Genomic DNA, 24,620 nt, shown 5'->3' on the forward strand with positions numbered 1-24,620 from the left:
TAGAAAACAGAGCCTTCTTCCAACCACTTATAATTTCCTTCTGAGTAGTCAGCAAAGTGAAATAGCTCACAGAAATGTCTCTCCTTGTATTTGCCCTTCATGGACCAGCCGACCATTTCTGTCCATTATATAGGACTGTTTGGTCAGAACAGCAACTTAGAGATGTCACCTTTTCATTGAAGGGTCCTTTATTTAATATGCAAAGTAGACGGAAGCATGTAGAAATGTCAGCTCAGTATGAAAGGATTTTTCATTGCAGTGTGAATGATGACAACATTTTTAATTGAGAAGAGCATTGCTGTGCATGAGCCAAAAGACTCTTTCTCTGGCTATTGGGAACTATTTCCTTCAGGACTCATCCCACCAGCTTGTCATCAGGTGAGAGTGTTTTTTAGGCTCCGTGCCAGTTCTTGGACAGTTGAAATACTTGCCTGGACTCTGGCTGCTCTCCTCACAGTGCTCTCTGAAAGAGTCATCCAGAGTGACTCACATAGAAAGCTGTTACTTCATTTTGTTGACTTCCATTGTGTAGGCTGAAGGTTGTGTTTAGGTGGGAGAGAGGAAAATAAGGACCAGAAACAAGGTGGCTAATTGCCAATCTCAATTACCAAATGGCACATGAGAACATTGAAGTTCCTAATAAGGAAGATAAGGTGAGGGCTTTGCTCTCTATGGGATTACTTTTGTAACAAGGTACTTGTGAGTCATAGCTGACCTGGAGATAGGCACAGTGAGTTCAAGGAGGTTGATGAATGACATGAAGATTTGTCAATAAATAACACTCCGGGGAGAAAGGTAAGGGGTAACTCGAATAGCTACTGAATGGAAGGCAGTAACCTTGAGGAATTCCTACACTGAGCATTTGTCTTGATGCTGGTATAGTCTAGGTATAGTCTAGGTGTGAGTTGAGCTCTACAAACCCCCTGCCACCCCTACAACCCTTTAAAACCCCTTACAAGATAGAGTGGGCTCAAATCCTCATTTCATGCCTTATAGTCTCTAGGTTCCAGCTTTTGGGTGTGTTCTCTTTGATTTCGCCTCCTGTGGACCCTGAGATAAAATTTAACCCCTTCCTTGATTTCCTTGAAAATATCTCGAGTAACAACAACAACAAAAAAAGTAGTTAAGTTTATTAAAGATATAAGGGTAAAAGGAGAAGTCACACCACAGTTTGCCAGGTAAATAAGCTAAATTTTTATATTAGGCATTTCTGTTCTTTTCAATTTTTTTTTGTTCCTCACTTAATCCTCTAAATATCAAGAAAGATATTGCTCTTCACTCCTGTGAGTTCTGGGGCTTCAGTGTCTCCTCTTTCTCCTTTCACTCATCGCTTCCAGGCTGCCATAAGGGAACTTCAATTTTTATCTTCTCTTATGTAGACAGACAGTGCAGTTTTCCTAACTCCATATCACAAACTTGGATATCCACACCTACCAAAGATCCAACAAGGCAGTGGTGATGATGAATAACCAAAGCAAACTAGCAAATGAGCAAACAAAAAAAAAAAAAAAAAAAGAAAGAAAGAAAAGTTGTTGCACCACTATTATTCATTTAACAAATATTTACTATTTCCTGAGTGACTACTGTGTCTCAGGCACTGTCCATCTCTAGACAGAAATTTGCATAGTGTCTTCACTCTCTCTGGATTGGTACTTGCTTTGTTTTGCCCTTGGACCAAGACTTTGGTTAACTCTGACTCTTGGATCTGACAGTCCATTCGTTCATTCAATTCTAGAAGATAAACATCATTTCTGACCCATGTAATCTACCCACTGTGGAGAAGTTGTCGACCCAGGAGAAACTGGGCTTTGGTTTTGGGACCGGAGGGTACCTCTCTGAAAAGTTCTAGGATGCTGCTATGGTTTCAGGTATATTCAAGAGATGAAAAGAGATAATCACAGGAATGTGATGGTTCATAAGGAGCTTATTTGCTCCTCTAAGAGCCTTCTCTAGGACTATGGCTGGGTACTGGGAAGATTATTGTGGCTTCCTAGGGTTTGTTCTACTCTCCGTGCCTATTTGACATGGTTGAGCTTATGTGATCATTTACCGAAAGCTTCCTGCTTCTCCTTAAATATCTACAATTGCTACGAGAGAGGCAAATAAACATAAATGTTTAAAACTATGAGCTCGAGAGTTAGACTGTTTATGCTTAAATCCTAGGTGACATTGGGCTGCTACTTAACTTCTCTATAGTCGTTTTTTTTTTTTTTTATTGGAAAGTAAGGATAATAGTATAACAGTATCTACTACATAGGACTGTAGTAAGGTGAAATGACTAATTTTATGTGTTAACTTGACTAGGTCACAGGGTGCCATGTATTTATTATATATTATTTTTTGGTGTGTCTATGAGGGTGTTTGTGGATAAGATTAATATTTAAATTGTCAGACTGAGTAAAGCAGATTGCCCCCTCCATGTGAGTGAGTCTCATCCAATCTATTGAAACCTTAATGGAATAAAAGGCTGAGTAAAAAAGAATTCTCTCTCTATGCTTGACCATCTTCAAGCTGAAGTATCAGTCTTCTTTTGCCTTTGGCCTTGGATCAGACTGGAACTATTTCATCTGTTCTACTGGGTCTCAGGCTTGCTTACTACAGATCTTGGACTTCTCTGACACCTAAATTATATATATATTCTCCCATTGATTCTATTTCTTTGGAGAACCAAGATTAATATATAGGATTATATAAAATGATTAAGTAGAACTTTTAGCATACTGCTGAGTGTTGCAGAGATAAATATTCATGTGCTTCTGTGATTCTTCAGATATTTATTAAGCTCAACCTTCGTGGTGGATACTGTTCCAGGTTCTAGAGATACAGTGGTGAACAAGGCATTCAAAGAGACTATTACCAAGGAACTTACATTCTAGTAAAAAAAGACAAATAATATACAAATGAGTATTATTTAGAAATATTTTCAGAGAATGATAAGTTCTGTAAAGGAAGTAAAACAGGTTGTCATAAAGAGATCGAATGAACTTCTTTAAATAGGGTGCTCATGGAGAGCCTTTTAAAAGTAGATTACATTTGATTTTTAAGTTTAAAATTGAAGAGTAAGGAGCCAGCTACCAAAAGAGTAATGAGGTATGTGACCGTTAGGTAGGGACAGTATCATAGAAGGAACAGGACTGACAGATAAGATAGATGTTTCTTGGCAGGTGAACAAACTAGTGCAGAGACTCTGGTTGGGAAAGATGTTGATATGTTAGTTCTTGGGCTTTTCAAAAGGCTAGTTTGGCTACAAAGGTGAGGGAAGACTGGCATTAGAGGGTACCAGAGAGGGTAGATAAGAGTGAGACCATGACTATCTTAAAAGGTATGGAAAATATTTTTTGTTTTTATGCTAACTATATCGAGAGTTGTAAGAAGAGAAGAGATTTGATAGGATCTTTGGTTTTAAAAGATCTCTCTGAGAGTTATGTGAAGAGTGGATAACAGAGGCAATAACTAAATCCACAAAACTAGTTAGATGACTGCTAAAATTGTACAGGCTTGGAGCAGGGTCTCTTATTGCTGTGGTCTGAATAGTTGTGTTCCCCGTCGCCCAAATTGATCTGTTGAAATCTTAATACTCAGTGTGAATGTATTAGAAGGCGGGGCCTTTGAGAGGTGATCAGGTCATGAGGGCAGAGCCTTCATGGGTGAGAGTAATATCCATATATAGGAGACCTCAGAGAGCTCCCTTGTCCCCTTCTGCCATGTGAGGGTACAACAAAAAGTCTGCAATCCAGAAGAGAGCTCTCCCCCAATCATGATGGCTTGATCTCGGGCTTCCAGCCTCCAGAACTGTGAAATATAAATTTCTATTATTTATAAGCTACCTATTCTGTGTTATTCTGTCATAGCAGCTTGAATGGACTAAGACACTAGTGGAGACAGAGAAAAATGGGTAGAACTGGGATGTGTTTGGGGTGGAGAGAGCAGTTTATAGAACTTATTGGTAGATTGGAGATAGAGGAAGGACAGGGAGGAATTAAGGATGATACCTAATTTTTGAGCTGAGCGCATTGAGTTATTGGTGCTGTCATTTATTATCATGAGTAAAGTGAAGGAAGAAGAGGTTTGAATTGAAAAAAAAAAACAAAATTCCTTTTGGAATGGAGTGAGAGAGGATGAGACACCCAAGTGAAGCTGAATATGACTTATTCAACACCCATTCGAACCTTTTCTTGGAAGCCTTCCTCTAGAGGTTAGAAAATTTAAAACATGTCTTCTCGGGTCCTATTAAAGTTAGAGTTCCACAAAAAACTAAGTTCTGGCAATCAGAGGCCATTCATGGACACTTAGCAGGCAAAAGTGAACACTTTAAGATGCTGTCTGTATGAAAGGAAACTGGATATTCTGGGGCACCAGTCACCTGGAGTCAAAATTGCTATTGGTGAGCAGCAATGGACTTTCTATTCGAACATTTCCATGGTGTAGTTGGTTTCTCCTGGCTCTGTCATTCCTGGCTGTATGACATCCAGACCCCATTCCCTGGCCTTTAAATAAATTCTGTAAGCTATTCAATACCCTGTAACAAATACTGTCCTGTTTATATTAGCTTAGAGGGTTCTGTTATATGCAACTAAGCACCCTGATGAAGACAATGTCAAATGGTAATTATTAGCATTATTACTAAGAATCATTCTGCCGTCTCCCATAGTCTTCCACCCTTTCAGCAGTGAGTATGAAAATTTAATTTTAACCCATCAAGGTAGAGAGCTGAAAACACCCATACACAAAAATAAGCCTGATACAATTATCTTCAACAATAAACAGAAGAAATTTCTCAGTAATTTCCTTGCCAAGATGCTAGGTTTGAGAAAACAGGGTCTACTCAACAAGAAATAACAAATGAATTCATGAAAACTAATAAATCAGGATTAGGAACCCTTCCCCTCACATCGACCTTCATGTAGCATTAACGAGTCTTCAGCAGCATGTCCTTGATATTTGCCTTTGAGCAGAGGGCTTCTGTGTTGGTTTGATTTATTGCAGCAAGAGACTAGAGGACACTGATTTCCCTGTTTGCCTACTGATGAAAGGGGCACTGAAGCAAACTGGTTCTAGGACTCAGGGACTGCCAAAGGGCTCTCTAAATACATTAAGAAAAGATCTTAAGAATCAGGTGGGTAGGGATAGCCAATGAGCTGACATAAGCATTTTGTAGCCTGTTTGCTGACTTCACACAACATATGAGTGGGAAAATTATTCCTGCCTATTTCTAGGGACATTCATTAAGCAGTGACCAACTCCAACAATATTATGAGCTATAGCAGATTGTTTTAGTGCCCTACAGGTATTTTCCATTCTCATTCACACCTATAGCTTTCTACTGCAAACACATATGATGCTGTGCCTGGGAATTTTCTCTAGTCACAAAACTTGGTCATGCAGGACTGGCAGGACGTGCTGAGGAGTTAGCACCTCTAGGAACACCCCTCCACTGGTGAAGAACTGGAGTTAGTGGATAAATAGCTTAATCATTGGTTATGTGGTATAATTCTGAAGTTTTCTCTCTATAGTGTCCCAGATGGTCTCCAGCAGGATAAAGCCCCAGCTGCCTGCAACAGTAACCTGCTTACTATCATACTATGTAATAGTTATCCTCCCTTCCTTGTTTCACTTCCCTGCTCCCTAACTGGTGCGACTCCCAAATAAATTCTTGTCTTAGGTTCTGCTTCTGAAGAAATCCAATGTAAGACAATCATTAACATTTACATACCACTTACTAGTTGTCATGCACTTTTCTAAGCACTTTATATTCATTACTTATTTAATTCTTATACCAGCCCTATGACATAAATAATATTATTATTCCTATTTTACAAAGGAGGATACTGAGCCATGGAAAGTTCAAGTGATTCGTCTATGGTCACAGAGCTAATAAGTGTGAGAACTAGAATTTGAACATCAGGCAGTCTGGCTTCAGAATCTATGCATTTAACTGCTACTCTATACTGTAGATGGACTGTGATGTCCAGTACAGTAGTCACTAGATAAATATGGCTATTTACATTTAAGTTAATTAAAAATAAATTAAATTAAAACTTCAGCTCTTTGGTTGCACTTGCACTAGCTATATTTTACATGCTCAAGAGCCAGATGTAATTGGTAGCTATTGTATTGGATAGTACATTTAGGAAACATTTCCATTATTGTAGAAAGTTCTATTGGACAGTTATGCAAGACTTTCTTTTAAACATATGATCCGTCTCAAAATTCCTTAACCAAATAGGAACACATTTATACAGAAACATCCTCTGTCTAGGACAAAGTTGAGGGCCAGGAAAGGTAGAAAAATGTATTAGGGCTCGTTAATATTATTCATTAGAGAGACACTCAGATCCTTCTCCTAACCCTCCTTATTTCTGATTTGCCTCAGTCAGTTCTATTGTTCATGCTTCTATTGTTTTCCTGATGACATCAAATTAGCAGGCGAAAATTCAGGTAGACTGGGCCTCAAGCTAGAGGCGGACAGAGTAACAGAAGAAACTATCAAAAACGAAAAATATGATCCTGAGGTCCAGACTATGAGGATCGTATGGTTAACTGAGTATGAATAACTAATACATTAGTATGAATATAGAAGAACTGAAAACGATAGACCAAGAGCTCAAAGCACAGTGGTTGAGTTCAGCAGGTGTGGCGGTAAATAGCCCAGCCAGCTCAGGCCCTTACTCAGGACAGCACTGTGACTGATGTTCTTTGGATGATAATAGTGAGTCATCCAGAGAAGGTTAAGAGGGGACTGTCATGCGTTTTAAAAATGGTTTCCGTCCAAAATGGCTTTTAAAAAGGTGTGTTTTCCATTTTAAATATGTTTTGGTTATCTGGGAATTTACCTTAGCAAAACTCTCATTTTTCTGAGAGTGTTGAATTCAGGAGATTTTACTCTAATTAGCTTTACAAGAAAGTTTTATTTCTATTTCCTTTGCAGCGTGGAACAATGCTCTCAGACAGGGAGGAGAGTCAATTTGGGTCCTGGGAGTCTGAGCCAAGAGAGAATTTTAATCATCTCAGAGGAACCCAACCTGAGTAATTCCTTGACGTCATTCACTGAGTCTGTCCATCTCTTAGAGAGACCAGCTTGGGTCTGGGCCACCACGCTTTGCTCATTCTCTGGCAGGTACAAACAACTCTAAAAATATTCTCTAGAAGGGACTTCTGTGGGTTAGATGTTGGCATCTCATTTCTCCTGGGTTTGAAGAAAGAAATCTTCAGAAAGGTGGCCTATGAAGGGGAGTGGGAATTAGCTGAGGTCAAGTGCCCAGTGCACTGAGTCTAATTTGAGGGCTCTGAAAAGATGGTTTGTATCTCCAATGCTTTAGCCAGTCTCCTTCACTGATTTACCAGAAGGAAAAGCGGTGTAAAGACATACATTTATACTACAAACTCAAGTAGAGCAGGGAAAGCCATCAAGAAGCAAGGGTCCCACACAAGCTCAGGAATTTGAGCAACTGGTAGCCTCTGTTGGTGGAGTTACAGGATGGACTGAGAATTGAAGTGATTGTAAGCTTTTAAAAGGAATAGTTAAACCCAAGATTTCCTCCTAAATTCTACACAGTAGACAAGACTAGAGGATTACCATATGAATGGTTGAACTGTCAGCCTCCTTCCTTACTCAGCGGCTTATACTCAGCCCCAACCCCCACCCCATGACCCACACAGGAGGTTGGAAGACTCCTCTTAAGGCAAAGAGAAGCCAAGAGAAAAGACTTAAAGCTACTTGTGGTTTATGGTCCCCCCAATAAAATGACAAGGTTGTTTTCCATTTAACAGTCTATATTTAGGCTCATCAGTGAACAACTCTGCCATCCCCATCTTCTGATTAGCTGTTTATTACCTCCCTCTTAAATAAAAATCAGCCATGGAGAACTAGAAATTTGAGGATAGTCTCTAATTTGAGAAGAACAAAACAAATAACCCATGTTTAACAGTCTCAGAGAGCTAGGAGAAGATATGGCACCCATTAAATAAAAACAGGAGCGTGTACAAAATAACACAGAATTATAAAGAGGCTCTTGGAAATTAAAAGTATCATCAAAAGAATTTTAAAAACAAGGTAAAATTGAAAACAAAAAACCTCTCGGGAAGTTGAACGAGAGAGGAAGAGAGAGAGAGAGAGAGAGAGAGAGAGAGAGAGAGAGAGAGAGAGAGAGAGAGAGAAAGAGTTAGTTTTGAAAATTATCAAAGATATAAAGCAAGAAAGTTTCCTCAAAGTGAAGGACATGAAGTTCCAGATTGTAAGTGTTCTATCAGTACTTAGAACAATAAATAAAAATAGCCCAACCAACTCATCTATTATATTTTAGAACTCTGACAAAAAGTTTCTGAAAGAGAAGGAGAGGGAGAGAAAGAAACAGAGATCCTATACTAAATAAAGAATAAATGGAAATGGATTTCTCAACAGTCACACTGGAAATAGAAGACAATGGAGAAAACTTTTAAAATTCTGAGTGAAAATGATTTTCAATCTAGAATTTTATTTCTAGAAAATTTATTGTATAATAGTGAATTTGTTTCACAAAAGTAAGAGAATAAACCAAAAATGAACAAATAGAGCATAGAAAAATGAATAAACCAGTGATGGAAAGAAAGAAAATTAAACAAATGAAAAGAGAGGGAATTACTAACAACAAAAAAAAAATGAAACAAATGTACAAGTAAATGTAATTAAAGTATAATCTATGGCTCAGCTGGGGGTAATATTTACATGGTCTTCATGATATGAACTCTGAATATCTAGTTGACAAATAGATGATATTACTATATTGAGAAGATGTGAGTAGGATAGAGATACGTTTATTTGGGCAGAAGGTGATATTCAAGTGCTCTTGTTAAAGACATTATTACAATATAAGCATTATGAGAGTTCCCCACTCCCACTGTGAACTGATAGTGCCTAGAACAATGCCCCACACATAGTAGGTCCTCAATAAATATTTGTTGAATTAACAAAACTTGCCCTAAGGAATAATTCTCTTAGGAAATTTGTAAAGAAAACAGAGTCAGTTACAGTAAATAAAAATAAACTTAAAAGTTATAATACCTAGAATGGTTCAAAAAATTTAAGACTATCATTTTCAAAATTTAAAAATAATTACATAAAATAGTTAAACCCAGCATCAAAACATTTGAGACAAATTAAAAAGAGAAAGATACATCTGAAATATGATATTCTCTGTAAATCCTTATGCTAGATTGATTGGGGATGCCTTGAAGCTCAGAACAGTTTCAGGGAAATCAAAATGTAATTTTCTCGGTTTTGAAAGCAAATTATTTTATTGACTTTTTCTTCCATTCCCTCACTAATATAATACAAAGATGGGTTGAGGAAAATTGCTTTGCTTTTCAAATTGCTGGAGAAGAGAAGAGAAACCCTCAGTACTTCCTCTCACATTAGCTTCCAGAAAGTTTTCACTAGGACACAGATTCCTTTTGTTAAAAAAAGAAGATGAAGGAGAAGGAGGAGGAGGGGGAGGAAGAGGGGAGGGAAGGGGAAGGAAGGGAGGAGGAGGAAGATGATGAGGAGGAGGAGGAAAAGGAGAGGGAGAGAAGAGGAAGAGGAAGAGGAAGAGGAAGAAGAAGAAGAAAGGAACGAAAAAGAAGATAGAGGCATAAATAAGATGTCCGCATTGGAGATAAAAACTCCATCAGAACCATGCCGCATCCTCCGCCTCCTTCCTCTCCCGTCGTATTCCTCCTTCTCTTCTTCTTCTTCTTCTTCTTCTTCTTCTTCTTCTTCTTCTTCTGTTTCCTCCTCCTCCTCCTCCTCCTCCTCCCCCTCCTCCTCCTCCTCCCCCCTCCCTCTTCTTCTTCTCCTTCTCCGCTTCTCCTCCTCCTCTTCCTCCTCCTCCTCTTCCTCCTCCTCCTCCCCTCCTCCTCCTCCTCCTCCCTCCTCCTCCTCTCTTCTTCTTCTTCTTCTTGCTTTTCTTCTTCTTCTTCTTCTTCTAGGAGGAAAAGATGTATCTTTGGATGAATGTCTGCTTTTCCATCTAATGGATCTAAATTGGATCTGCAGTCAACTCAACTTGGCTGAGAATTTACTGCTGACTCTTACTGTAATGAAACCATAGAACTGTTCATTCATTCATCATCGCACACACTTCTCTTTCACCTACCATCTGCCTACTATGTGCCAGATACTGTGCAAAGACACTAGAGGAGGAAGAAGATTAAGTCAAATAATTCTGGGTGTTCGGAGTTAAAATACCCGGTCCTATCAGAGCATCAAGAAGATATTCAAATCAAGAAACCAGGTATATTCGTGTTAAGCTGGGTCTCTGGGTCGGGCGAGCATTCTTTGTTGTCAGAGGACAGGGTTCTTGCCCCCATGGCCTTTAGAGAAACTTTAGCCAACTTCACCCCAGGCAGGAGCTCTGAGCTGGACTGTGGGCCACCCAGCGCGTGTCTTAGGAGCTGATGGCACAGGTAGGAATTGTGCCCTCGCTCCGTGGCAGCATGGCTGTAGGTCTCAACACTTTAGAAAAGTCCTTGTGACAGAGTCTCTGGAGAGACTCCTCAGCCCAAGGGTTCAGAGTTCTTCCCAAATTCATATTTGTGGCCTCCCTCTGGAGAGGCCGAACCGAAACCGAACTCCTCCAGCACTCCCCGCGGGCTTTCCCGGCTCTGGGACCCCCTGAGGATTTCGTCGAGGCTAGGGAGCCTGGGGCGCTAGAGCATGGGGCCTTCCAGACGTTCTTTCCCACTCTATTCTTCCCCCGCCCCCTCCGATCCCCAGCTACATCCCAGCATCCCCAGAGCTCAGTGGAGAGTGATGTGGCCCAGAGCTGCTGGAGCGGGCTGCACCCCCTGCCAGACCTAGAGGCGGCGGCGGAGGTCCCGGAAGAGGCGTGCAGAGGGCAGTGACATTAGTTAGGGAAGTGCCTTTTAGCTGCGCCTTTCCATTCAGCAGCTCCTTTCCAAGGTCAGATTTGGGGAGAGGGACGCAGAAGAGTCCTCCCATATTTGCAGGGCTTTGAGAGGAAAGACCTCCTAGTAAAGGCTGCTTCCGTGTTCTTAGTTGCATCCCAAAGCGCGTCTAACACTTTGGGAGCAGAGAGACTTTCTCACTATTATAGAGAAACCCCTTAGGGAGCAGTGCTGTCATATATGGGGTTGTGAAGGTCCTGGGAGTCCTCCCGTCCCGCCTCGCGTTTGCCACAGCCCGCAGCCACGTTCTGCATGTCGCACAGCCTCTGAGCACTGTCTGCTGGGGTTGCAGGCCCAGCAAGTCGCCGGAGTTGGCGTAGGGATCCTTTGAAGGGTGTTACCTCAAGTTTCTACTGCCTAGGTGCTGGAGGGTAACTTGTCTTTGACCAGCAAGCAGGGCCCTGCCAACGGAAAATGAGACCTGGAGGGCCTAAATAGACACCCCCGATCTCTTTTCTGACCTGCACAAGCGATAAGCACCTGCTACAGGGAGCCCACGAGCCTCTGGCTTCGCCCTCTGCCATGCACCCCCTCGGCGAGGCTCAGGAGCTGCTGGTGGGCGAATTTGGGGCATAGCCACCACGCCGCGCCGACCTAGCCTGAGGCCCTGGAGGGTGGGTGGCGCTTCCTCTCTTTTCTCCTACTGCCTCTACCCTCCAGCCCACTCTACACACTTTCAGCCCGAGCTGGGATCTTTTCCCGCCGCCCAGGTGTCGCGGGCGCTGACAGCATGGACTCGAGAAACAGGCTTTCCTTAAGAAAAAAGAGAGAGGCTGAGTCGTGCGCAGGGATGTGCGTGTGTCTATGTGCGTTTTGGGGGGACACTGTATACCCCTGTGCATATAAAACATGCTTCTTTCTGAAAGCAGAAACTCCCCGGTTGCTTGCAGCTGTGGACGAAGTTGGGTAGGTGCGCACGCTCATTTGCAAACAACTGGCGAGGGCCTGTCTGTGGCGGTGAGTATTGGCTTATCCGCCTGGGGCGGAGGGAAGAGGTTGTCCTTTTGTGAATGCGAAAGGCAGAGCAATATGGCTGGGATCCAGGTATGTGAGTGTGGGACTTGGGCCAAGAGAGAAGCGCGCACCCGCCATTCTGTAGCTTCGAGTGGTGCATGTATGAGAGTCCGAAGGCTTCCCTCTGGGCTTGCAGCACTCGCTCTCCTTGGTGGGTAGGTGCGGGACCCCGGTCCACTCTGCAATTAAGCGCCTCAGGGGAAGTGGGGCCGGAGTGTGGGGTGAGACCAGTAGAGACCCGGTACAGGCTGCCCCGCCCAGCAGCTTGGCAAACAAACTAGAGGCACGCGGCAGCTGCGTAAACCAGCTCCCGAGCAGCAGTGGAGGGTCCCGGGCTGGGGGCGGGGTGGGGAGGGGTGGGAAGGATGCTGAACCCTCAGTCGAGGATTCGGGGATACTAGAGGGATGCCTAACCTCTGTGCAGGCATTGACAGCTTAATTCCCTCCCTAGTCGTCTCATCCACTCCTATCCCTCCCAGAGGAGTGAAGCAAATGAGGCTTGACTGCCAGACTGGAAGCAAAACTTCTTTACCAGGCCCAGGGACCCAGAAAGTGGTGGAGAGGGGAGCAAAAGAAGGGGAGGATATCTCAGGAGCACCCCATCTTTCAATGCCCCTCTCCCCCACTATCCCTCTCTTTTGCTGTGGGCTGTTTCAGGAGAGATGGACTACTGTTTAACCTCAGGGAGAGTCCAGGTGGCCGGGCAGGGGTTCTAGAGTGGCAGGACAGGTTGGAACCCAGAGTTCAGGCGCCAAAAAAATGAGAGATGCTCTGGCTCCTCGCTTTTTTAGTGCCACCAAACTCTCCCTGACTTGTCCCCACTTTCTGGACGTCGAAAGCTCTCCACCCCCCTCCCAGCCCTCACGCTCTCCAAGCAATGACCTCATTGCAAACAACAGTCTGAGATGATGGCTCCCTCCCTAGTGGACGGGTGCCGGTAGCTGGAGCAATGACGCAGTCGGAGCTGGGTTGGTCCTGGCCACTTTGGATTGGCCGCGCGGGCTCGTGGGGACCCCCTCCCTCCCACTATCACTGGAATAAGAGCCAAGAGTTCCGCAGGGAAGACTCCCACAGCAGGCGTTGTGTCCATCCGGGGGGACCGGCTGCTAGAGTTCTCCAGCACCTCACGTCGCCAGGTGAGGAATTTCCCGCTCCGTGACTCTGGTAACTTGCTTTTGGATTAGTTCATCCAGTTTGCTCATTTGCCTGCCTTTCTGCCTGCTTGCCTTTCCTTTGCCTCTCACAACCGTCTCTGTCCACCTACAGCCAGGTGCTCCTAGCTCTCTGTCCCTCTGGGGAGGAGGGCGGTGGTTGGGGCTGTCAGTGCATTTTCTTCTAACTAGCACCAGTGGAACCCCAAGCATCTCTAGGACTTTGCCTGGGGCCTGAAAGCTCTGCAAACTCAGATCTGCGAGTCTAGGACCTCTGCGCTGGTGCCCGTCGGCGTGCAAAAACCTGCTTGAGTTTGATCTGCGAATGCCCTGTGCGTTCTGTGTCCTCAGGGATCACGTTTGGTTCCCGGGACGGTTCCCTTAGCCTTCCTCTGTGGGGTTTCCAGCCCGTGAGCATCTCTGGGGGCATTGGCGCGGACCTGAGGCATTGCAGTTAGTGGACTAGAACAGTGGGCTCGCCTCCGGGTGCTGGTGCCTAGTACCTGCTGCTAAACTGCGCTCCAGTAAGCAGAGACCTGAGACCCCAGTAACTGGCACGTTAAAAATGTCCCCAAATTCAAATCCACAGACTGAGATAAGTACTGCTTTTCCAATTTACCTTTCCTGCTTGCCTCTCCCCTGCATTAGCGGTAAGTTTAGCCGTGGGGAAGGTGCTCCTAGATTCTCAGTCCCTGAGAAGACTGGAGCAAATGGAAGAGAAGTTACAGCAGGGTGGGTCCGCGCCTGATTTCTGCCTAGGGCAAAAGGGTGGGTTTGTGTGCTTGTGCACGTTGTGGCTTCTCTCAGGCTTTTCACAGAACAGAAACAAAATCTCCCCACCCTTATCTCAGGACATTTGTTTCTGCTCTACAAAGCTATCCACCGCAATATATATTTTGAGATTCACAACAGCCCATCTGACAAATGAACCCAGCGGAGACATGTGGAGGTGGGGGTAATTCGCCTGAAGTCACAAGGCAAATTTGGCAGAGGCAAGACTGGAACCTAGGTCTGTACGTTCCAGGCCGTGCTTGCTCTGAGTCCAGCGGTAACGTTGTCCTCCCTTTACAGAGAGACATCATGGGCTTCTGGAAGTCCTCTCCCTTCTTGGCTTTCAGCATCTTGGTCCTGTGCCAGGCAGGCGGCCTCCAGGCGGCACCATTTAGGTGAGACGGCCTGAAGCTACTACAGCATTCTCCTTCCACTACCCCTTGGATCTAGCAGTTCTGTGCCTCTAAAGTCACAGCAGCGAGGCTCGCAGTGAATCAACACCCTAAGGTGGACACTGGCCTCGAGACTTGTCTGCTGGAAATGGGGAGGGAAGGGCATATCCTCAAGGGAAGTTACAGAGAGCAGGAAGCCTAAGCAGGGTGCTTAGGGACTCTGAGCCTGGATTGTTTGCTTCACCTCCCTAGGTCGTCTTTGGAGAGCCTCCCGGACCCGGCTGCACTCAGTGAGAAGGAAGGGCGCCTCCTACTGGCTGCACTGGTGAATGCCTATGTGCAGAGGAAGACCAATGAGCTGGACCAAGAGCAGGAGACAGAGGGCTCCAGGTAAGGCTCCTTAGCCGCCCTGGCATATCCAGGAGGACATATCCTAGAGAGATAGGATAATGAACATCTGGCCAGGAGTCCAGCAGGCTGTCGTTGTTCACCAGGCCCTGGAGCCCAGCCATTCTCAGGTTCCATGGAAGACAGAGGTGCAAGGGCAGCTGGAGAGGCTGTGATTAGGCACATTAGAAAGATCCATTTCAGAAAGCTGTTAGGAAATGAAATGAGGAGGTGTGGAATCGCTTGCTCTAGGAATTGGTCTTGTCCTACTGAGGAGACCTCCAGGATTGAATGAATTAAGACCGGTAAGTGTGAAGGTAGCAGATAGACCCAGTATATCTCAGGATGTTTTAAAAATTTAAGCTGCATATGTTGTTTTCTCATACTGCAAGGAGTCTTTATTGCACATTTGCAAGATGAACGTGAAGGCCCTACAGAGGGTGGGCTCAGGTAGAGCAGTGCCTGAGGTAGGTCTGGGGCTTTTAGATGTGTAGGATCTGTGGAGATGTGCATGTTGTCATGGGGCTGGGGAGAGCACCCTTGCCCAGCCCCTCCTCCCTGTGCACCCTGAGCTTGGAGCCCATAGCAGCCTCTGCTCTGGCCCTGGCACTGCGTGGCAGAGGTACAGGCTGCACCTGCATCTGCCCTGACAACCTCTCTGCAGAGCACGAAGGACTGAGCAGCATGATGAAGGCCAGCAAAAGTCACCCCTTCCCCACCACAGCCCTTCCCCACACTGACCTGACTCAGCATGTCTCTGAGTTCTAATGGAGGATGTGTGACCCGCCCTCTTGTCTGCCCCTCCTGCCCTGGCTCTAAGTGATTCCTCGCTGATATAACCTTCTGCATGACTGCCTCCAAAGGTGCATGGTATTGTCTGGCATGTCTTTTCCCTGCAGCCTGGACATCTCCAGAGCTAAGCGGTGCAGTAATCTGAGTACCTGCGTGCTGAGCACATACTCGAAGGACCTGAGCAACTTTCATACGTTCTCTGGCATCCGCTTCGGGGCCGAAACACCTGGCAAGAAAAGGGATATAGCCAGCAGCTTGGAGAGGAAACCCTACCCCCACTTTGGGGTGCCCCAGGATGCCAACTGAACTCTTTTCATTCCCTCCTGATTTCCTTTCTTGCTCCCATTGATGAATTTAATGCATGCAGATTACACTCTGATTGCTCTTCAAGCTAGTATTGGCAGCTTTGCTTATGATAGAGAATGTCGGGGACCTCAAAATGGCAGGAGAGAAAGCAGGACTTATAGATCAGGTTAGAGATCAGAGAGAGTGAAGGAAGCTTCTTGAGATTCCAGAGGATTTCATGGCGGAGCCCTCTAATTCCTGCTTCATCCCTCATGCCTCATCCTTAATGAATAAACATACTTTCTGAAAGGATTTGCACTGTAGTGGTCATTACCATGGTTCCTGTCCAAGGCTTGAGAGTACCCAGGGCTTGTGCTTAAAAGTAGCCTTAGCCTCAGGGAAGCTGGATACAGGGCTTGGTGAGTGGTACCTGGGAACCAGCTCAAGCATCAGAAGCAGGTGTGCTGAGGAGCAGGTAAGCACTACTGGGAAAAGATTCAGCAAACCCTGTTCTCTGAGCCTCTTCCAGGTAAGAATTCAGGGAATTTTCATTTTCTTATGGTAAGTAACTTTCTTGGTGCTCATGACTGGGGTGTGGCTTCTCTACTCTTCTTGTATGTTTTGGGGTGGGGCAGGGCCTTTGCTGAGCACACTTTCCTGGTCCCAAAGGTATTATATGTAAGGGATGATAAATGCAGGGGTTTCAGTACATGCCCCAAGCTTTGGAACTGGGTTTTTTTTTTTTTTTTCCCCCATGATGGTCTTTGGGCAAGGCTCCTAGCAAAGCCTGCCAGGCCATTTCTCCTAACAGCTTTGGTAATTGCATTTAGGAGAAACACTTATTCTTAAGTGGTATGTCAAAGAGCTACAATTTCCTTTACGAAGGTCCCATGGGGTAGGCTCCTGCCCCCAGCCTCTAACTGACAAGCCTCCTCTTCTTTCTCCATCCTGCAAATCAGCATCACTGCCCAGAAGAGAGCCTGCAACACTGCCACCTGTGTGACCCATCGGCTGGCAGACTTGCTGAGTAGATCTGGGGATGTGATGAAGAGCAACTTCGTGCCCACCGACGTGGGCTCCAACGCCTTTGGCCGTCGCCGCAGAGAACTTCAGGCCTGAGCCACTAAATCACTCCAGGAAGAAGGTGATTGTCCTTGTCCTGGTGAATGGGAGGGGAAGGGATTTAGAGGTTACCATCTACAGTTTGAAACCCACTGGACTTATGAGGTTCTTCAGGTCCTTCTCTCCAATTGCATTCTCTTCCTGAGTAGTGAGTTCCTTCTACAACTCAGCTTGAAATCAGAAGACTAGGACAGGCTGCAGAGATGCAATATCATCTCTCTAAGAAATGAAGCAAATAAACAAAAATGCTTGCTGGATTCAGAAAGAAAAGGCCTTGCAAACCTAAGTCAGGGCCAGTCTTCATTAATGAACTCAGAAAGCCCTCAACTCTTGACCAGTGTTCACAGGTTCAGTCCATAGGGCTGTAATTATAGTACTACTGCTAACATTAATAGTGACTGTTGAATTGTTTTGATTATCATTTGCTTCAAAAGTGCTTACATCTCATATCTGTCATTTGTAAATACTGTTTGGTTAAAGAAACATTTCTGTAAATTCATGTTCTTTTCAATAATAATTGTGATTATTCCCTTCTTGTCCTTCTTATTCTTTTCTTTCTCCTCCTTCTTCTTTCTCTTATAATTATTTTTTAAATTTCAGGTTACCGTGAAGCTGAACTCACCACTTCTATTAATTTCTGTTGACAACCACTTAGTGAGAAGGTCCCATGGAAAACGTACATGTTTGCATCCTAATAGATACTGAAAAACAAAGCACCTTTATCATGCAAAGCGAATGAAATTGAATGCAAAATAAGCTAAGTCCATATTTGTTATGCATCTTTTTTATATTAGATTTTCTGTGCAGTAAATGCGATGGCATCTCTCATTAGCTTATCTGGTAGCAAATTGGTTCTTTGAGAGTTATCCTGTGATCATGGCAGCTTTGCCAAACCACAGGGTGACATGCTTCTTGTGGTCTCTGAGGTCACACAGTGATGCTATGTCTTGTTGTCTAAGAACATGATTGTATAATTTGTTTAAGGAAATGTCAATATCGCGCCATTTGTGAACTTCATCAAGATTAAAAACGTATTTTGGATACATGTGTTTCAAGATCATGGTGGTTTATTTCAACTTGCTTTCCTATGTAATAATAACAATTGTTGATATTTTTTGAGTGCTTACTATATATAGGCCAGACAATGTTCTAAGTTAGTGTTTTACACCTATGAATACATTTATTCTTCATGACAACTTTATGGAGTAGATACTATTATTATTTCCACTCTACATCTGAGGAAACAGAGGCACAGAGAAGTGAAGTCCAAGGGCACACAGATAGATGGTAGCAGACTCAGGTACTGGTTTCCAGAGCTTGCAGTCGAAACTACTGTACTTCATACTTCTCAACAGTGGCTCCTGATGTTTTCCAGAGAGAGACCTGTGAGCCATTCTTTAACAAATGGACAAATTTAAACATAAAAATGCAGTCTTAATAGAGTAAAATGAATCCCTTCTACCCATTACTAGGTGATATCAGCTGAGTGTGTCCCCTGCCCCCGAATTTATATGTCGAAACTTGACACCAAAGTGATGGCATTAGGAGGTGGTGATTTTGGGAGATGATGAGGTCATAAGGGTATCCCCTCACCAATGAGATTGGTACCTTTAAAAATGAACCCCCAGAGAATTTCCTTGCTCCTCATAGTGTGAGGTTTCAGTGAAAAGACTGCTGTGAATGAGAAAGTGGGCTCCTTAGGAGACCCGGAATTTGCTGGTGCCTTGATCTTGGACTTCCCAGCTTTCAGAGCTGTGATAAATATTTATTGCTTATAAGCTACCCAGTCTGTGGTATTTTTTTATAGTAGCCCAAATGGACTAAGATGCATACTTGGCTTCAACAATGATCTATTTATAGTTAATGTTATATCTATGAGCCATTTATCCCCCCCCACCACTTATTACATCAACATATCTGTAAATAGTTCCCCATGTATCTCTAAATGGGAAGTACTCTTTAAACATAATCACAATCCCATTTAACAACTAAAATAAATTAACAGTAAATTCTTAGTTCTTTAATATCTCACATCTAGTCATGGCTCAAATTCCTCAGTTATATATATGTATAACATATACAAACATATGTGTTATATGTGTATACATATACATACATGTTATATATGTATAACATACATATGCATATATAAAATACATACAAAATCAGAGCTCAAATTAAATCTTCACGCTGATATGTTTTAAGACTTCTAATCAACAAGTTCCTCTTCCATTTTTTTTTCCTCCTGCAATTTATTTGTTGGACAAACTAGGTTCTTTGTCCAAAGACTTTCCCACATTCTGAATTTTGGTGACTATATCCCTGTGGTGAGGTTTATCATGTTCTTTTATCTTCTATAATTCTTGTGAACCAAATTTAGAGTAAGTGAGGGGAAAGAGAAGTAGGAGATAAGGTCAGAGAAGTAATGCTGAGGACAGATCAGGGAGGGCTTTGTAGAGTATAGGAAAGACTGGCTTTCTATCAGTCAAGTTCTAGTCAATAAAACAGAAAAAACATCAGTAATTTTAACAGACACAATGATATAAGAAATTGAGTAGAGTGCCGAAAAGGCAAAAGAGAACAAGAGGTAGTGCAGAGTTAGAAGGTGAAGAAAGCAGCTAAGGGAACAAGGGAAGAGGTGGAATTATTAGATCTAGAAACTTGGGAAGCATTCTCAGACCACCAAGAAGGGTATCTTTGAGAAGGTGCAACAGGCTCTTCTAAAAGTGTGTCAAAACAAAATAAAATTGGATACTGGACTCAACTTCCTGGCCAAGGTAAAGAAATTCTGTGGATGCTGATAGGAACAGAAATCAAAATAGGAAAGAACAAGTTTCTTTTTCTTCATGGCTTCTTATCTCTATTTTAGAACTCCCATTTGGCAGAGCCCCACTTGGAGAGTCACTTGACCAATGAAAATGTGATTTGCAGAGTCCCAGCCCCAGTGTCCTTTTTTTAAACACACAATTTTAAATTTGCATAGAGAAAAGTCTGTTTTTTTCTGTATATTGTTTTATGAGTTTTAACAAATACTTTGAGTCATGTCATCATCACCACAATAAAGGTACAAAACAGGTTCATCCCTCCCCAGAAGTCTCTCATTCTTCTCCTTTGTAGTCAATTGCCCCCTCAAACCTTATACTCTGGTAGTAACTATTATATTCTCCATTCCTATAGTTTTTTAAATATAATTATCTGTTTAAATTGAGATATAATTGACATATAACAATGTGTTAGTTTTAGTTGTATAGCATAATAATTAGATGTATGTTGATATTACAAAATGATTACCATGATAAGTTTAGTTAACAACCATCATCACATATAGCAGTTACACATTTTTTTTTTGAAGTGCACAACACAGTACTGTTAACTCTAGTCACCATGCTGTACATCACATCCCCAGGACTTATTCACCTTAGAACTTAAATTTGCACCTTTTGATCACCTTCACCCACTTTGCCCCTGCCTTTTGCAATCACTAATTTGTTCTCTGTTTCTATGAGTCTGTTTTTTTCACTTTTTTGTTTTGATTCCACATATAAATGATATCATACAGTATTTGTCTTTCTCTGCTTGGTTTATTTCACTTAGCATAATGTCCTCAAGGTCCATCTGTGTGGTAACAAATTGTAGGATTTCCTTTTTTTTAATGGTGAATAATAGTCATATATACATATATATAGAAGTTACCACAGGGATGGATCTTGAAAGCATTATATATGTGTGTGTGTGTGTGTATTCATCAATGGACACTTAAATTGTTTTCATATCTTCAATATTGTAAATGATGTTGCAAGGAACACGGGGGTGCAGATATCTTTTTGAGTTAGTGATTTCTTTTCCTTTCGATAAACACCCAGAAGTGGAATTGCTAGATCATATGGTAGTTTTCTCTTTTGTTTTTTGAGAAACCTCATAGTGTTTTTCATAATGGCTAAACCAGCTTACATTTCCACTAGTAGTGAACAAGGGGTCCCTTTTCTCCATATCCTTGCCAACATTTGTTAGTTCTTGTCTTTTTGATAAGAGACAATCTAAAAGGTGTGAGGTATTATGTCATTGTGGTTTTGACTTGCATTTTCACTGATAATTAGTTATGTTGAATTAGCACCTTTTCATGTGCCCGTTGGACATTAGTATGTCTTCTTTGGCAAATGTCTCTTCAGATTCTCTGGATGTAGTTTTGTCTTCTTCAGAATGTGTGTAGTTTTGAGTTTGACTTCTTTTACTTAGTATAATGCATTTGAGATTATCCATTTTGCATGTATGAATAGTTTCTTTTTATTGCTGGGCAGTATTACATTGTATGGATGTACTACATTACGGGGATGTTTTAATCCATTTATCTGTTGAAGGACACTTGGATTCTTTCCAGTTTTTGGCATTTATGAATAGAGCTGCTATAAACTTTTGAGTATAAATTTTCGTGTGACAATAAGAATAGTAGGCTTAAGAATTGGGGTTCCCAAAAAGCTACATCCATGTCCTGATCCTTGGGACCTGTAAATGTTACCTTATTGAGAAAAAGGGTCTTTACCAGTGTAATTAAGTTAAGAATTTTAAAATGAAACCATTCTGGATTATCCGAGTGGGTTTTAAATCCAATACTATGTTCTTATAAGAGATGTACAGAGAAGATACACACAGAGGAAAAGGCGATGTGAAGACAGGTAGAGAAAGCCACAAGTTACTGTCAGAAACTGGAAGAGGCATGGAGTGGATTCTCCCTTTGGTCTCTGGAGTGGGTATGGCTCTGTGGTCATCTAGATTTTGGACTTCCAGCCTCCAGAAAGAGAATAAATTTCTGTTGTTTTAAGCCACCAAGTTTCTGGTAATTCATTATGGCATTACTAAGGAAACTTAATACAATAAATTTTCATTTCTTTGGAGTGCGATTGCTAAGTCATTTGGAGTGAGATTGCTGAGTCATTTGGCAAGTGTATAATTTTTCCCTTAAAAAGTCCTTTTTTTTTTTTTTTACAATTACCTTCTAATCTCTGTTCATATACATTTACATTTTTGATAATTGCTATCAATAGTCTATATGCAGTATTATATATTCTGCTTATTAATGCATTTAATATAAAAACATTTGTATTGCTTGAGTAAACAGTAAAAAACTAATTACGGAAACTTTGAAAAATCAAGATATGAACAAATATTTTGATAAGATTAATTTTCACCTCAATGATTTGTTTTTATTGCCTCCCTTTTACATGCGTATTTTATACAGTTCTATACTATACGTATTATGTTGTACTTTTTAACAAAGACTATTTTTTTAAGAGCAGTTTTAATTTACAACAAAATCGAGAGGAAGGGACAGACATTTCTCATATACCCTCTGCCTCCACACATGCATAGCTTCCCCTTCTATTAACATCACTCACCAGAATGGTTTGTCTGTTTGTTTGTGTGTTTATTTATTTATTTATTTATTTATACCAAGGATGAACCTACATCGACACATCAATAATCTCTCAAAGGCCATTGTTTACCATAGCGTTCACTCCTGGTGTTGTACATTTTATGGGTTTGAGCAAAGTATAATAACAGATATCTGTCATTATAATATCTTAAAAAGTATTTCACTGCCGTAAAACTCTTCTGTGCTCTGTCTGTTTGTCACCACACGCCCTCCCCACTGGCAACCTCTGATCTTTTTATTGTTTCTACAGTTTTACCTTTTCCAGAATGTCATACGGTTGGAGTCATATAGTATGTAGCCTTCTTAGATTGGTTTCTTTCATTTAGCAATATGCACATAAGGTTCCTTCATGTTTTTTCATGGCTTGATGGTTTGTTTCTTTTTTGATGAATAATATTCCATTACCTGAGTGTATTGCAGTTTAACCATTCACCTACTGAAGAACATCTTGGTTGCTTCCAAGTGCTGGTGATTATGAATAAAGTTGCTACAAACATCTGTGTGCAGGTTTTTGTGTGGACATAAGTTTTCAGCTCCTTTGGGTAAATACCGAGGAATGTGATTGCTGGATTGTATGATAAGGGTATGTTTCATTTTGTAAGAAACTACCACACAGTCTTCCAAAGCAGCTGGTACCATTTTGCATTGTTGTTTCACATTCTTGCCAGTGTTTAGTCTGTTAGTGTTCTGGAGTTGTAAGTTTCTAATAGGTGTGTAGTAGTATCTCATTGTTGTTTTAATTTGTATTTCTCTGATGGCTTATAACATGAATCATCTTTTTATATTTATTTATCATCTGAGTATCTTTTTTTGGTGAGGTGTTGATTAAGGTTTTCGACTCATTTTTTTAAGTTTTAAGAATTCTTTGTATATTTTGTAGTATAGGTCTTTACTAGATGTGCCTTTTGAAAATATTTTCTCCCAGTGTGTGGCTTGTCTTCTAATTCTATTGACATTGTCTTTGGTAGAGCAAAGGTTTTAATTTTAACGAAGCTTAGCTTATCAATTATTTCTTTCATGGATCATGTCTTTGGTGTTGTATCTAAAAAGGCATTACCTTACCCAAGGTATCTAGATTGTCTTCTATGTTATCTTCTAGGAGTTTTATAGTGCGTTTTTACATTTAGGTCTATGATACATTTTTGAGTAAATTTTTGTGAAAGGTTTGTGTCTAGATTCATTTTTTTGCATATGGATGTCCAGTTGTTCCAGCGCTAATTGTTGAAGAGACTATCTTTACTCCATTGTATTGCCTTTGCTCTTTTGTCATAGATCAGTCAATTGTGTTTATGGAAGTTTATTTCTGAGCTCTCTATTCTAGTTCATTGATCTATTTATCTAGTCTTTCAATAATATCACACTGTGTATTATTTCAACAATACCACACTATAAAGCTACTATATCTTTATACTGCCTTTGTTTAATTAAAAATATTTTTAAAATTGTAGTTGACATATACTCTTATATTAGTTTCAGGGGTACAACATGGTGATTAAAAATTTGTACACCTTACAAAATGATCACCACAATAAGTCTAGTAACCATCTATCACTGTGCAAGTTATTATGATATTATTGATTCTATTTCCTATGCTACACAGTATATACTTATGACTTATTTTATAACTGGAAATTTGTATTTTTTAATTCCCTTCCCCTTTCTCACCTAACACTCCACACCTCACTCCCTTCCTTGTGGCAACCATCAGTTTGTTCTCTGTATCTATGAGTTTGTTTCTATTTATTTTATTTTTTTCATTTGTTTTGCTTTTTAGATTCCACAAATAAGTGAAATCATATTGTATTTGTCTTTCTATGTCTAACTTATTTCACTTAACATAATACTCTCTTGGTCCATCCATATTGTTGCAAATGGCAAAATTTCATATAGTAAGCCTCAAAATCGAGTAGTGTCAGTTCTCCAACTACATTCTTCTTCGAAATTTTGTTGGCTATGTTGGATCTTTTGCCTCTTTGTATAAACTTTAGAATAAACTTGTCAATATCCATAAAAATGTCTTGCTAGAATTTTGATTTGTATTGCATTGGCTCTGTAGATGAATTTGGGAAGTACTAACATTTGACAACATTGAGTCATGAACACAGACTCACTCTTCATTTATTCGGTTCCTTTTTGATTTCATTCATCAGTTTTGTAGTTCCTCATATAGATCTTGTATATATTTTGTTAAGTTTAACCTAAGTGTTTCATTTGGGGGGATGCTAATATTGTGTTTTTAATTTCAAATTCCACTTGTGCATTGTTGGTATTTAGGAAAGCAATTGACATTTGTATATTAACCTTGTATCCTGCAACCTTGCTATAATTGCTCATAATTTCCTATTTTTGCAA

At 41.5% G+C, this 24,620-nt stretch overlaps 1 protein-coding gene across 1 annotated transcript; it reads left to right on the top strand.

Moving 5' to 3' along the window:
* Nucleotides 1-12,886: 12,886 nt before the first annotated feature.
* Nucleotides 12,887-17,748, top strand: LOC107508021 (calcitonin gene-related peptide 1). The gene is given in 6 exon segments (XM_036221640.1): nucleotides 12,887-12,949; nucleotides 12,951-13,073; nucleotides 14,160-14,254; nucleotides 14,504-14,641; nucleotides 16,675-16,859; nucleotides 17,438-17,748. Coding segments are annotated over 5 exon segments (579 nt in total). The 3' UTR covers nucleotides 16,835-16,859; nucleotides 17,438-17,748.
* The last annotated feature ends 6,872 nt before the right edge of the window (nucleotides 17,749-24,620 follow it).

The sequence above is a fragment of the Rousettus aegyptiacus genome, unplaced genomic scaffold, assembly GCF_014176215.1.
Source record: "Rousettus aegyptiacus isolate mRouAeg1 unplaced genomic scaffold, mRouAeg1.p scaffold_m13_p_5, whole genome shotgun sequence".
Taxonomy (NCBI): Eukaryota; Metazoa; Chordata; class Mammalia; order Chiroptera; family Pteropodidae; genus Rousettus; species Rousettus aegyptiacus.